The sequence below is a fragment of the Rattus norvegicus genome, chromosome 1, assembly GCF_036323735.1.
Source record: "Rattus norvegicus strain BN/NHsdMcwi chromosome 1, GRCr8, whole genome shotgun sequence".
Classification (NCBI taxonomy): Eukaryota; Metazoa; Chordata; class Mammalia; order Rodentia; family Muridae; genus Rattus; species Rattus norvegicus.
This window is the reverse complement of record NC_086019.1, coordinates 55,751,612-55,764,539: the sequence shown is the minus strand read 5'-3', so window position 1 is coordinate 55,764,539 and position 12,928 is coordinate 55,751,612. Positions and strand designations below refer to the sequence as shown.

The 12,928-nt window shown below is 44.6% G+C and overlaps 1 protein-coding gene across 2 annotated transcripts; it reads left to right on the top strand.

The window, feature by feature from the left end:
* Positions 1 to 3,241: 3,241 nt before the first annotated feature.
* Positions 3,242 to 11,882, top strand: LOC134484999 (sperm motility kinase 2B-like). 2 transcript variants are annotated; one of them, XM_063280815.1, is made up of 3 exons: positions 3,242 to 3,887; positions 9,511 to 11,087; positions 11,523 to 11,882. In XM_063280815.1, the coding sequence occupies exon 2, from the start codon at positions 9,537 to 9,539 to the stop codon at positions 11,040 to 11,042; it is 1,506 nt and encodes a 501-aa protein (XP_063136885.1). In that variant the 5' UTR covers positions 3,242 to 3,887; positions 9,511 to 9,536; the 3' UTR covers positions 11,043 to 11,087; positions 11,523 to 11,882. The 2 variants fall into 2 exon arrangements, with proteins under 2 accessions (XP_063136885.1, XP_063136884.1); XM_063280814.1 differs by having other exon boundaries at positions 3,242 to 11,087.
* Positions 11,883 to 12,928: the final 1,046 nt, after the last annotated feature.

The following is a 12,928-nucleotide window of genomic DNA, read 5'->3' as shown; positions in this document are numbered from 1 at the left end:
CTAGAACTGTGAGTGGCCTGTGCCAGCACAGCAGAATGGGGACATTCCCAGTTCCATAGGATACTGCAGGCTTGGGGACTGGGTACTTAGGCTTTTGGCTGTGCACCACACCACCTTCCTGACCAATGGTACATTAAGTCAACCAGTGCTTGCAGAATGCTTGAAACAACACAAATGTCTCCTTTCTAACTGGAAACAACATATAAAGTTCTAATACAAGTCAGTAATGTGTCTCTGATTGTCCTGTGGCACTGGGTGAATTAAGGACATGATGGAGAGCATGCCAAAGAGTCTAACTCGTTCTGTTCCATCTTCCTTCTGAATGCAGGTCTCCAGGATCCAGTGCTCAAACGGACTCAGGGCTGCTGCTCAGGGAACCAGCAAACCCTGTTGCTCTGACCATGCCACCGTGAAGGGCGGTCTCGTTCTGTTCCAGTCTCTGCGGTGCCACTGTGTATTAGAAAGGACATCTTTCAAAGGAGGGGTTGGTGAAGGGCAATTTACCTTCTCTTTCAGAGATACAACTGTCTGAGGAGAGGCTAGGAGGTGTTGCAGAACCAAAATATAGAGCTAGAGGGATCATAAAATCGAGGTTGGGAGGAAGGTTAGCTCAAGGCTGCATGTCCCTGAACACCTTGGTGGGGGTGAAGGGTGACTTAATAGTCACTAGTAGCCCAGTGCCTGTCAGTACTCTACATGACCTTGTTGCCCTTGCTTCTTCTGGTGCTCAACAGCACCACTCAGATGCAAACAGCAAGGCCTAGGTAGTGTCCACATCTCCCATGGCTTGACACTGTGCTGGGTTTGATACTACAAACTGGGAGGCTGGGACTTGAACTTGAGATCACTGACTCAGGCTAGGGAGGACTCCAGGGCACCTGAGCTCAGCTGCAAAGGCAGAAACTGAACCACAGTGAGCAGAAGGGGCACATTTTGCTGTTTCTTTCCTTTTCTGCTCTCAGGCCTTTCAATAAACACTACAGATGAGGATCTTTCCTCCCAGGCTTAGTGTCTGCAGCCATGAGGGTCCTCTACAGGGGATTGAAAACCCCAGAAGAGTCTTCAGAAGGAAAGTGCTACACACTGCACTTCCCCCAGCACTCTGAAAAACAGAGACCCTTTTGGGATTTGGGCCAGTCAGTGCTCAATAGTTAACTTCTGGCTGCACTGGGTGCTCACAAATAACACAGCAGCCTGGGTCCTGTGACCTGGCTGTCACAGACTGTGATTGAGAGTTTATTTTAACTGTGTCAGCACAGGAACTCTGTTCCTTCTGGTCTGAGGGAGCACAGAGCTCCTTGTCCTCACACACACCTGTTCCACTATTGGACCTTAGTGTCTTAAAGTAAGCCCTACACTCAGGATGGACTTGGTTTTCTATAAAATCCTGCCAACCTCTGTGTGTAAAGAGGGGGAGGGGAGGGATGGAAGGATGGCGAGAGAGAGAGAGAGAGGGATGGATGGAGGGAAAGACAGAACAAGAGAGAGAGCAAGAGTGAGAGCAAGAGCAAGCGAGAGAGAGAGAGAGAGAGAGAGAGAGAGAGAGAGAGAGAGAGAACATGCACTAGCCACCAAAGAAGCATTCCTGTATTCTTCATTAGCCTTACAGCTTTGTCTCTCTTCCCTGATTATTGCCTTTTCTGCTGTGTTGGGTTTTTTGGAAAGAAATGCTTGACTTTCTCTTCCTTTCTGTTGATCTGGGGTTTGGTTCTTTTTTTCTTTGTTACCATGGAGATCATACTGAAAATGCTAAAATACTACCAGTCCTATGTGAACTGTATTACTGCTATTTTGACAGCCCTGAACAACTTCTTCAGTTTCTGATGTCAATGAAGGAGATGTCTGTGTACATGAGCCTCGGTGGCACTGCTGTTTGGGGTCATGTAACATGGCAACTCTCACATCTTGGAGGAAGCAGAAGTTCACCTTGCCTTTGGGGATTGTCCGGGGATCACCTGTTCTTTATTTCTTCTTGAGATTCTGAAATCCTTTAAATCGGTCTTCATCTGTGGGAGTTTCTTAGTTTTCTTCCTCAATTTTGAAGGAAAATTTTACTAGAAAATCATAGTTCCTAAAGAGTGTTTGTGTTGCTGTTTTTGTATAGTGTTGTGTATACTCACCCATTCTGTGTGTCCGTGTGAGTGTAAGTTTGTGTGTTTGTAATAAAGGGTGGGAATGTGTGTGGTGTGGTATGTGTGTGCTTGTGTGTGTGTGTGTGTGAGAGAGAGAGAGAGAGAGAGAGAGAGAGAGAGAGAAGAGAAGAGAAGAGAAGAGAAGAGAAGAGAAGAGAAGAGAAGAGAAGAGAAGAGAAGAGAAAAGAATGAAGCAATCTTGTATGTACACTGTTATGGATGTGTCCCACCATGTGTGTGGAGGTTAGAGGACATTTTTGTCAGACCTTATCTTACCTTGTTTGGAACTAGGTGTGTGGTTTGATGTTGCACATGGCAGGCTGCCTGAATGACAAGCTCCCAGGCAAATTTCTGTCTCTCCTGCTTTTCCTGCTTCCTAAAAGCTCTGATATTACAGGTGTGTGCTCAACTTTCGCATGGGTTCAAAATCAGGTCTTCACCCTTTGCAGGGCAGATGAGAATCAAAAGCCTTGGAAGCTGTGAGGAAGGCATCTTCCTGTCACCCTACAGGTAGTAATAAGCTTCTTTATTATGTCTCATGAGCAGTGTTGGGGTGCAGGAATCACCCCACAAACCAAACAGCCATTTCAGTCAAGCAGGGACAGTTTATGGAACATATATCCTGGGACTGATTGGTCAGGGACACATGTCACACAGGGGAGTAGAGACTGCAACCCTATTTCCAAGGACTGTAGTATGAAAGGCAAAACCACAGAAGCTCTTAGCAACTAAGAGCTCATACACAGGTGCCGAAAGTCTTCCCAGGCAGTTGGGTGGTTGGTTCGGGTCCAAGGTTATTGTTACTAGCATACAAAGCAATTCTAACTGAACTTAACTATGATTGGCCCTAAAGGAGGGCACAGGTTAGGGTAATTTCCAGGAACAACAGACCACACAACTTAGTGCGATATGCAGTTAATGATTAGCTGGGCATGAGAAAGGTCCTCTGTAATAATGTAAGATGGTTGGCGACAGGTATTAAACAAAGTGGATAGAGTAATGTCAGAAAGGCAGCAGCCACCTCCGTCTTAAAGAGAAGATTACACACACACACACACACACACACACACACACACGTGTGTGTGTATATATAATTAATATATATATATGTATCTGTAGTTTATTCTTAAACCCATAGTTGAAATGCAAAAGGGACCCATGGAAGGTAGACATAAGGATTTTAAAGCAGGAGGCACAGCAAGCCTTCAAACAGAGAACTAAGGACAGCAAACCATCCTACAGGCTTTGATTTCTAAAAGCCTAAAGGCTCCCCATAGCCAACCTAAGCCAGAGCCTTGGAGTCCTTCCCAACCATGCAAGGACAGGTCCTATTGTGACCTCATGAGGAGCGAGTGTGAGGCGGTCCAGCCAACAGATGTTAAGCTGTAGCCAGGCCTGGATTTCCTTGAGTGTGTTTAGAGGAGTGGTGGAGTGGAGACTTTGGTGATTTTGGTGGATCTAGTGAGCAGTGTGTGGATTTTGCATTTGATTGATTTGTGTGTAGCTTGTGTATGAGTGTCTAGGTCAGTGTTTGTGTGGACAGTTGCTTTTGTGTGTGTGTGTGTGTGTGTGTGTGTGTGTGTGTTGGTATACTTGGTGGTGACTGTGAGTGCATCTGTGAGTGTGGGTGTGTGGGTGTGCCCAACTGTGTGTGAGTGTCTGTTGTGCCCTGTTGGTGCACTAGTTGTAGGTGTGAGAACACCTGTGTGAGGAAAAGTTTTGAGGCCGGCAGTCAGCTTGGCCATTGTTTCTAAGGTAAGCATATTTTGGTTTAAGTTTATTTGTTTATTCACTTTACATCCCAATCATAGCCTCTCCCTCTCTCCTCTCCTCCTACTCCCGGCTCACATGCCCCTCTTCCTATAATTCCCTTCCCTTCTCAGAGAAGTGGGCAACCCCTTGGGTATCACTCTGCCCTGAAAAATCAATTCCTAGCAGGACTTAGTTTATCCTCACCCAGAAAAAACAGCCCATGTAGGGGAAAGGGATCCGAAGGCAGGCAACAGAGTAAGAGACAAGCTCTGCTCCAATTGTTAGGAGCAGAAGACATATTAAGTCCTGTGTGCAAGTCATAGAATATAATTAACAATGCTCTGTCCCATGGGCTGGGTCTCAAGTTGGGCCGATCATTAGTTGGACTTTCCTTCAATCTCTGCTCCACCTTTATCCCTAAACATCTTATAAGTAAGACAAGTTTTGGGTTGAAGGTTTTGTGGGTTGGTTAGTGTCCCCCTTCCCCTAGTGAAAATCCTTTCTACCTACAGGACATGGGTATGTCAGTCTCTCCAACCCCAGCTGCTAGTAGGCTCAGCTAGCATCACTCTAAGAGACTCCCTGGAGCCTCCCACCCCCAGTCTCCTTCATGCCAGAGATGCATTGCCCAAACCCAGCCTTCTCCTTTCTCCTTCCTCTGTGCCCTGCCCTGTTCTTGTCCCCAATCCTCTCCCCATCAGTTCCCTCCCTCCACTCAACTTTTTGAATTTCCCTTTTGAATGAGATTCAAGCATCCTGCCTTGAGTCATCGTTATTTAGCTTTGTTGGGTCTGTTGATTATAGCATGGTTATCCTGCACTTTGTAGCTAATATCCATTTATAAGTGTATACATACTAGGTTTGTCCTTCTGGGTCTGGGTTACGTCACTCCGGATGACATGTTCAGTTTCTAATCATTGGTGTTCAAGTTTCACAGTGTCCTCCTTTTAATAGCTGAGTAATATTCCATTGTGTAAATGAACCACATTTTCTTATCCATTCTTCATTGAGGGACATCTGGGTAGTTTCAAGTTTCTGGCTGTTATGAATAAGGCTGTTATGAATACAGTTGAGGAAGTTGCCTGTGGCATGGTGAAACATCTTTTGGGTATATGCCTGGGAGTGGTATAGGTGGGTCTAGTTAGAATTATTCCCGATTTTCTAAGAAACGGCCAAATTGATTTCCAGAGTGGTTGTGCAAGTTGGTACTCCCAGCAACAATGGAAGAGTGTTCTTCTTGCTCCATATCCTCAACAGCATGTGATGTCACTTGAGTTTTAGATCTTACACATTCTGATGGGTGTAAAATGGAATTTCAGAGTCATTTTGATTTGTATTTCGTTGATGACTAAGTACGTTGAACTTTTCTTTAAGTGCTTCTCAGCCTTTAGAGATTCCTCACTTGAGAATTCTCTGGCTCTGTGCCCCTTTTCAATTGGGTTGTTTGCATTCACAATGTCTAGCTTCTTGGCTCCTTTATGTATTTTGGATATTAGCCCTCTGTCAGATGTAGGATCATGCAGATCTTTCCACACTCTTTAGGCTGTTGTTTTGTCCTAAAGACAGTGTCCTCTGCACTTCAGAAGATTTCAGTTTCATGAGGTCCCATTGTTGATCTTAGTATCTGAGCCATTGGTGTTGTGTTCAGGAAGTTGTCTCCTGAACCAATGAGTTCAACACTATTTGTATTACATTTACTGTGTCTGATTTTATGTTGAGGTCTTTGATCTACTTCATAATCCAAAATTAAAATTATACAGTTGACAGTTTTTATATTAGTTTTAAAGATCAGAACATTTTCCCTTGAGTTTTGCTAGTTAACTACTGAACTATCTCCCTAGCCTGGGGATATTGGAGGGTTTGGGTTTGTGCTTGGGTTTGGGATTTTTCTTTGTTTATTTTCCTAAGGTTAGGTTTTCTGCTTAGCCCTGAGTACCCTGGAACTTTCTCTATAGACCAGGCAGGCCTCAAACTCAGAGATCTTCCTGCCTCTGCCTCCTGAGTGCTGTGAGGAAAGGTATGGACCATCACGACCCAGGGATTATTTGAGTTTTAACCTTTTATGCTTCTGATTTTATTTTCTGGTTTTCTTTGCTTGGATTGTTTTTGGCTTTCAGAGTTGTTGAGGTTTTTTTTTACTTCTTTTGTTTTTCTTATGTTTACAATTTGGAGAATTTTGTGCTAGTGTTGGTTTCAATCTTGTATCTGTTGAGACCTGTTTTGTGACTAATTATATGGTCAGTTAGGGGGAAGGTAACTTGAGGTACTGAGAAGAAGGTATATTCTTTTGTTTTACGATGAAATATTCTATAAATATCTGTTAAATCCATTTGGTTCCTAAACTTCTGTCAGACTAGCTATGTCTCTGTTTAGTTTCTGTTTCCATGATCTGTCCATTGATGAGAGTGGGGTGTTGAAGTCTCCCATGATTATTGTGTGAGGTGCAATGTGTGCTTTGAGCTTGACTAAGTATACTTTTATGAATGTAGGTGCTCTTGCATTTGAAGCAGAGATATTCAGGATTGAGAGTTCATCTTGGTGGATTTTTCCATTGATGAATATGAAAGTTTTTTGATAACTTTTGGTTGAAAGTCAATTTTGTTAGACGTTAGAATGGCGACTCCAGCTTGTTCCTTGGGACCATCTGCTTGGAAAATTGTTTTCCAGACTTTTACTCTGAGGTAGAGGCTGTCTTTGACACTGAGGTATGTTTCCTCTATGCAGCAAAATTCTGGGTAGTCTTTTACATGTCCAGTCTGTTGGACTATGTCTTTTTATTGGGGAATTGAGTCCATTGCTGGTACGAGATATTAAGGAATAGTGATTGCTGTCCCCTGTTGCTTTCGTTGCTAGAGGTGGAATTATGTTTGTGTGGCTCTCTTTTGTGTGTGTTGCAAGGGGATTACGTTCTTCCTTTTTCTAAGGGGTCGTTTCGCTCCTTGTGTTGGAGTTTTCCATCTGTTATCCTTTTTAGGGATGGATTTGTGGAAAGATATTGTGTAAATTTGGTTTTGCCATGTAATATCTTCTTTTCTCCAGCTATCGTAGTTGAGAAGTTTGCTGGATACAGTAACCTGGTCTGGCATTTGTGTTCTCTTAGGGTCTGTTTGACATCTGCCCAGGATCTTCTGGCTTTCAAGGTCTCTGGTGAGGAGTCTGCGGCAATTCTGATAGGTCTGCCTTTATATGTTACGTGACCTTTTACCCTTACTGCTTTTAATATTCTGTCTTTGTTTTGTGCATTTGGTGTTTCTTTTGTGGTCCAATCTATTTGGAGTTCTCTAGGCTTCCTGGATGTTTATGGGCATCTTTTATTTTAGGTTAGGGGAGTTACCTTCAATAATTTTTTGAAGATATTTACTGGCCCTTTAAGTTGGAATCTTTCTCTCTTCCATCTCTATTATCCTTAGGTTGCTGCAATTTTCAATTGCCAACTGGTTGTCTCTGGTGTTATCTGGTCTTGCTGACGATAACAGTGGCTTGACCCTCCTGTAAGCCTGTGTATCAGCAATCCTGGAGACTGGCTTTCACACGGTCATTTCTGGGTACAGAGAGCTTTGGGACTGGCTCAGCTCTGGTTGGAGGCAGGAATTGAAAGGGTTCTATCCCAGACTGCTCCTGGGTTGGTGTGTCCTGAGGGCTTCAGGCAGGACACTTGGAGCAGAACTGATGGTCTTAGAACTGCTCTCTAGTGTGTCTTCGCCCCTTGTGAATGGCTTTCAATTCTTGCACAGGGAGAGACTGCCTGACTGCTCCTAGGATCCTGGGTGCACAGGACTCTAGGCAGGTTCCTCTTCTGCCAGGAACGTGAGCAGAATTGGTGGCCTCCCCCATGCTCCCAGAATTCTCCTCACTTCTGAGAGTCCAGCTGTCTCCCCCATGGGATTTGGGTACCTCTCATAGGACTCTTTATGCATGGGAGTTTTGGTTATTGCTGTTTTTACTCTAACTGGGGATTTGAGTTTGTGATTATTTGTGGTTTTTAAATCTTATATAAATTCTTGGAGAATTTCGTACTTCCATTGAATGTATTTGGATCCTCTTCACTCCCTGCATCCTTCACCAACTCCTCCCATATCCATCTTCACAGTCACTTGCCACAACCCACAAATTCATGGTTTTTTTAATAACCTGGTGTCCTGTGTTCCTGAGTGTGGGGAATGACTCTCTTCCCTATGTGTCGTCAACTGTCAATGTTCCCCCTCTGGGTTAGTCATGCAGGACTGCTTGATTTTGTGGAGATCTGATGCAGGCAGTCACAGCTGTTGGGAGTTTATGAATGAGGTGGTCTTGTGTTGAGAAGATATTTTGATATGTCTCTTCCCAACCCCAGGATCTTACAATTTCTCTGCCCTTGTTTTCCATTATAATCCCTGAGCCATGGAGGGAGGGAGGGAGGGAATGTGGACACACCCCCCACACCTGTTTCGCCTGAGTACTTTGTCAACAGGTATTCTCCAGTCTTTTAGCAGCTATGAGTTTCTGTGCTATTGCACCAAGAACTTTCTCTGAGATATGAGAGTTGTACTATTAAATCTGAAGACTTCTTGCAAGGATGTGCATATGAGTAAGAACATGCTGTGTTATTTTGAGTCTGGGTGAGCTCACTTAGTGTAACCTTGTCTAGCTCCAAGCATTTAGTTGGAAACTTGATAATTTCAGTTTCTTTTACATCTGAATTACATTCCACTGTGTGTAGGTACCACACTCGCATTAGTCATTCATCAGCTGGATGGATACCTAGGCTGTCTACATTCCCTGCACCGTGAACAAATGAAACAGTAGTGAACATGGATGAACAAGTGTCTTTGCAGCAGGAAATATTGTTCCTTGAGTATATCCCAGGAATGGCGTAGCTGTATCAGGTGGCACACCTATTTCTAGTTTTCTGAGGAACCCCCACACTCTACAGTGGCCACCTCAGTTTATAGCCTCCCACGGACACTGTGCATGAGGGTCTCCATCCCCCACATCCACCCCAGCATTGTTGCCTTTGCCATTCTGATTAGAATAAGATGAAGTCTCAAACTAGTTTTAGTTTTCATCTCCCTAATGGCCCAAGATGGTGAACATATACATATATATTTCTTAGCCATACATTCCTTAGCCATGCATGACTTGTGAGAAAAACCCTTTGAAGACCCCTATCTCAATTAATCCCAATTATTCACTGGGACATTCCCTTAGAGTTGTCTCTTTATTACTTTCTATATTCTAGGAGTTTTGATGAGTGCGTTCTATTTTGTTTTAATCTCTAGGTATTTAGCTTTTATGTAGTTTTGCTTGTTTGGAGGTTGATTTTGTTTCATTTCATTTTCTGTAGCTTGGGTTTTCTAACTGTTAATAGTTTTAATTCCTTTGATTGTTCGTATATTTCGTTGTACATTTTTTTTCTTACACGATCAGTGATGTTGATTCTTAGTGTGGCTGAGCTGTGCTCCTCCCTCCTAGTGACTAGTATGTAGTTTTTTACTTAGGATTTCCTTGGCTTTGTACGTTGTTTTACTTTTGAGGGTTTCTGTTGTTGTTTTGGTTGGTTTTAGTTTTCTGTTTTTCTTATTTTTCACTATTTTACTTTCCATCTTAGCTCTCTTTCTTCCCTTTATTTCTTTTTCCTTCCTCTTAGGTAGCATTTATACTCTGTTACCTCCAATGAGCTTCCGGAGCAAACGGGAGTCAGAAAGGCTCCGATCTCAGGGCAGCTCTTGCACAGAGAGTTTCTGCTCTCAATATTTGGTTTTGAATACCATCGGCCATGGTTTCCACGCGGCCGTGAAGTTGGCCGTGCACCGCCTCACAGGTACCCCCGTGGCTGTCAAAATGCTCCTCAAGAGACAACAGTGGTGCCAGCAGGTCACATCTGAGGTAGAAATCATGATGAGGATCAACCACCCAAATATTGTATCTCTCATACAAGTCATTGACACTGAAAAGATAACATACCTCATCATGGAGTTGGCCAAGGGGAACCAGCTTTATTCTCGCATCAAAGAGGCTGGCCATCTGCAGGAGGATGAAGCACGGGGCATATTCAGACAATTATTAAGTGCTGTGGGATACTGCCATGAAGAAGGCATTATACACCGGGACCTTAAACCCGATAACATACTAGTCGATACCAAGGGAAGAATTAAAATCGTTGATTTTGGCTCTGCCACTCAAGTGCGGCCTGGGCAAAAGTTGAGAACGCACTATGGGACTTATGCATTTTCTGCTCCTGAGCTGTTCCTCGGGAAATTTTATGAGGGCCCCAAGGTCGACGTGTGGGCCCTAGGAGTAATTCTTTATTATATGACAGTTGGAAAACTCCCATTTGAGGCTGTCGGGCTACCACTACTCCGAAGGCAGGTTGTGTTAGGGACTTATGCTGAACCACTTGGCCTGTCAGAAGAGCTACAAGACCTGCTGAGTCTTTTAATGAAAGTGAATTCCCAGCAGAGGCCCACAATTCCTGACCTTTTGACTCATCCCTGGCTTAAGATAGACTCAGAGGGGTTCCCACAACCTTGTAAGGAACTCATCCCCCTCAGGCCAGACCCAGCCATTCTTAGAGCAATGCAGGACATTGGATTTGAAGCCCAAGAGGTTAAAGACTCCCTCGATCAGAAGAAATTCAACCAAAGTATGGCTTGTTACTACTTTTTGGAAAAGCAGGCTCTTCAAGAGTGTGACATCCCAACCCGGCCTCATCCATGCATGACCCCATTCCCGACCCTTGATTACCCTGCTACTTCAGTGCGAGGGCTCAGAAGGCGAGGAAGCGAGCCCAGATGGCTCGGGTCATCCTCTGATAGTCAAGGTTCTGACCTCGGCCAGACAGCTAGTCATGGATTAGTCAAGAGGGCCAGTTGGCCTGGCAGTCTTCTCTGCAGGCCACATCAGATAACACCCACAGTGGAGCTAACCCACAGAATTTCTATTAGTGACCCCTGCTTTTATTCAGTGCACAGCAAAGGCAAGAAGACCATCAACACTAAAAGCACAGAAGACAAATCCAGTGCCTCAGCAGAGGTTAAGCCTGTCGCAAGCAGGCCCTGGCCCAAAAGATTTAGGGGGTGGGTCAAGAACATCCGAAATGGCCTGATGAACCTGTGTTGCTGCATTCCGTCCAGAAAAAAACCTCCCCTGGGGCACAACAGAGTTGTTCCCCAGAAATGAAGAACATAGAAGGAATCCAGAGAGCAAGCATCCAACACTGCCCAGGTACATTGCTGTATTTGTATCTATTTTGCTCATGTCTGAGTCAACTGGCAGGTTATCATAGTGTGTATGTCTATGGGATGATGCACGGGGAAGCTAGGTCTAAAACACCGTGGGACGATGGTTAAGTCTAAGCTACCAGCACATCTGTCATTGCCGACAGTAACTCCCATGTTTATCCTGCTCATGGGAATACTAAAATACATTCAACTAGAAAGAGACAGCAGGATACTGACCAATGTAGGAGGATAAAGTTGGAGAAGGAAGAGAAGGAGATGCTGAGGGAGGAGAGGGTGGTATGGGGTGGAGGCTAGGAGATGAGGGGAAGAGGTTCAGAGAAGCTTGGAGAGCAGTTTGGAACAGGGTGACCACAGCTGGAGAGATGCCCTGTCCAGCAGAGGTCCCAGAGTCCCTCTCACATGTGTCATTGCCTTTTAGAAGATCACTAGAGGATGCCGGATGCTGCATCTCTGCAGTCCCAGTGTTGAAGAGGACCCACGTGTGGACACGGACCTGCAGAAGGGAGCGCTGTGAGAGCTGTCACGTTCCAGGTCAGCTGTCGAAGGATGAAAGCAAATGAAGAGATGCCAGGTGGCAAGAGAGCACCTCAAAGGCATCACTCTTCCTGGTGGAGGTTGAAAACCAGTCCAAAGCTGGTAAAGACCAGAGCCCTTTTGCCGACCAGGGTCACATCACACACCTCCTCTTGGCACAAGTTCTCGCCTCACTCTTAGTGGAGGATATACGGCTTCTTGATGTGTTTATCTGACTCTGAGAATAAAATAGCTGTTTGTGAAAGATGACCTCGTAGATTTTTCTGCATCTTCTTCACATAGGAAAATTGGCCCTGTGGCATTCCAAGGCCCCAGGAAGAATAACTTCGTGCCTCAAACCATCAAATTAAAAGTGCCTTGGAAGGGACCAAGCTCTAATGTACCTGAATGGGGAAAGTGTAGGAAGTGTAGAAGCTCAAATCTAAGGACAGCATCATATTCTACATGCTTTGATTTCTAAAAGCCTAATGGCAGTCTTTATAGCCCACCTGAGCTGGGTCAGGATAGGCCCTGCTATTAACTCATGAGGAGTGACTGTGAGGCAGTCCAGTCAACAGATGTAAACTGCGGCTAGGCCTGGATCTTTGAATGAGTTGAGAAGAGTCATAGAGTGGAGACCTCGGTGATTTTGTTGTATCTAGCGAGCAGTGTATGGATTTTGCTTTTGATTGGTTTGTGTGTGAGCTTCTGTATGTGTATTTAGATCAGTGTGTGTTTGGGAGGAGGGTGGCTTGTGTATGTGGGGGGGGGGCACGCATGTGTGTATATGTGTGTGTGTTTTCTTTTACCTTTACTTGAATGTGTGAGTACCTGTTTGTGTGTGTATACATGTGTGTATGTGTGTTTCTGTAGGTATTCCTGTGGATGACTGTGAGTACATCTGTGTGTGTGTGTGTGTGTGTGTGTGTGTGTGTGTGTGTGTGTGTGAGTGTCTGTGCCTTGTATGTCTACTAGTTGTTGGTGTGAGAACACCTGTGTGAGGAAAAGTGTTAAGGCCATCAGTCACCTTGGCCATTGTTTCTAAGGTAAGCGTCTCCCTTATGTTTTTCAAGTTTATTTATTTGTTTATTCACTTTACATCCAAATCATAGTCTCTCCCTCTCTCCTCTTCTCCTAGACCCACCTCACATGCCTCTCTTTCCCTAAGTCCCTTCTTTTCTCAGAAAAGGAGAGCCCAGCTTCTTGGGTATCACCCTGCCCTGGGGCATCTAGTCCTACCAGGAATAAGCATATCCTCACCCACAGAAAATGCTGCCCATCTAGGGGAAAGGGATCAAAGGCAGGCAACAT

Coding starts and splice junctions, on each gene's coding strand:
- LOC134484999 (XM_063280815.1), top strand. CDS start 9,537: ATGAGCTTCCGGAGCAAACGGGAGTCAGAAAGGCTCCGATCTCAGGGC.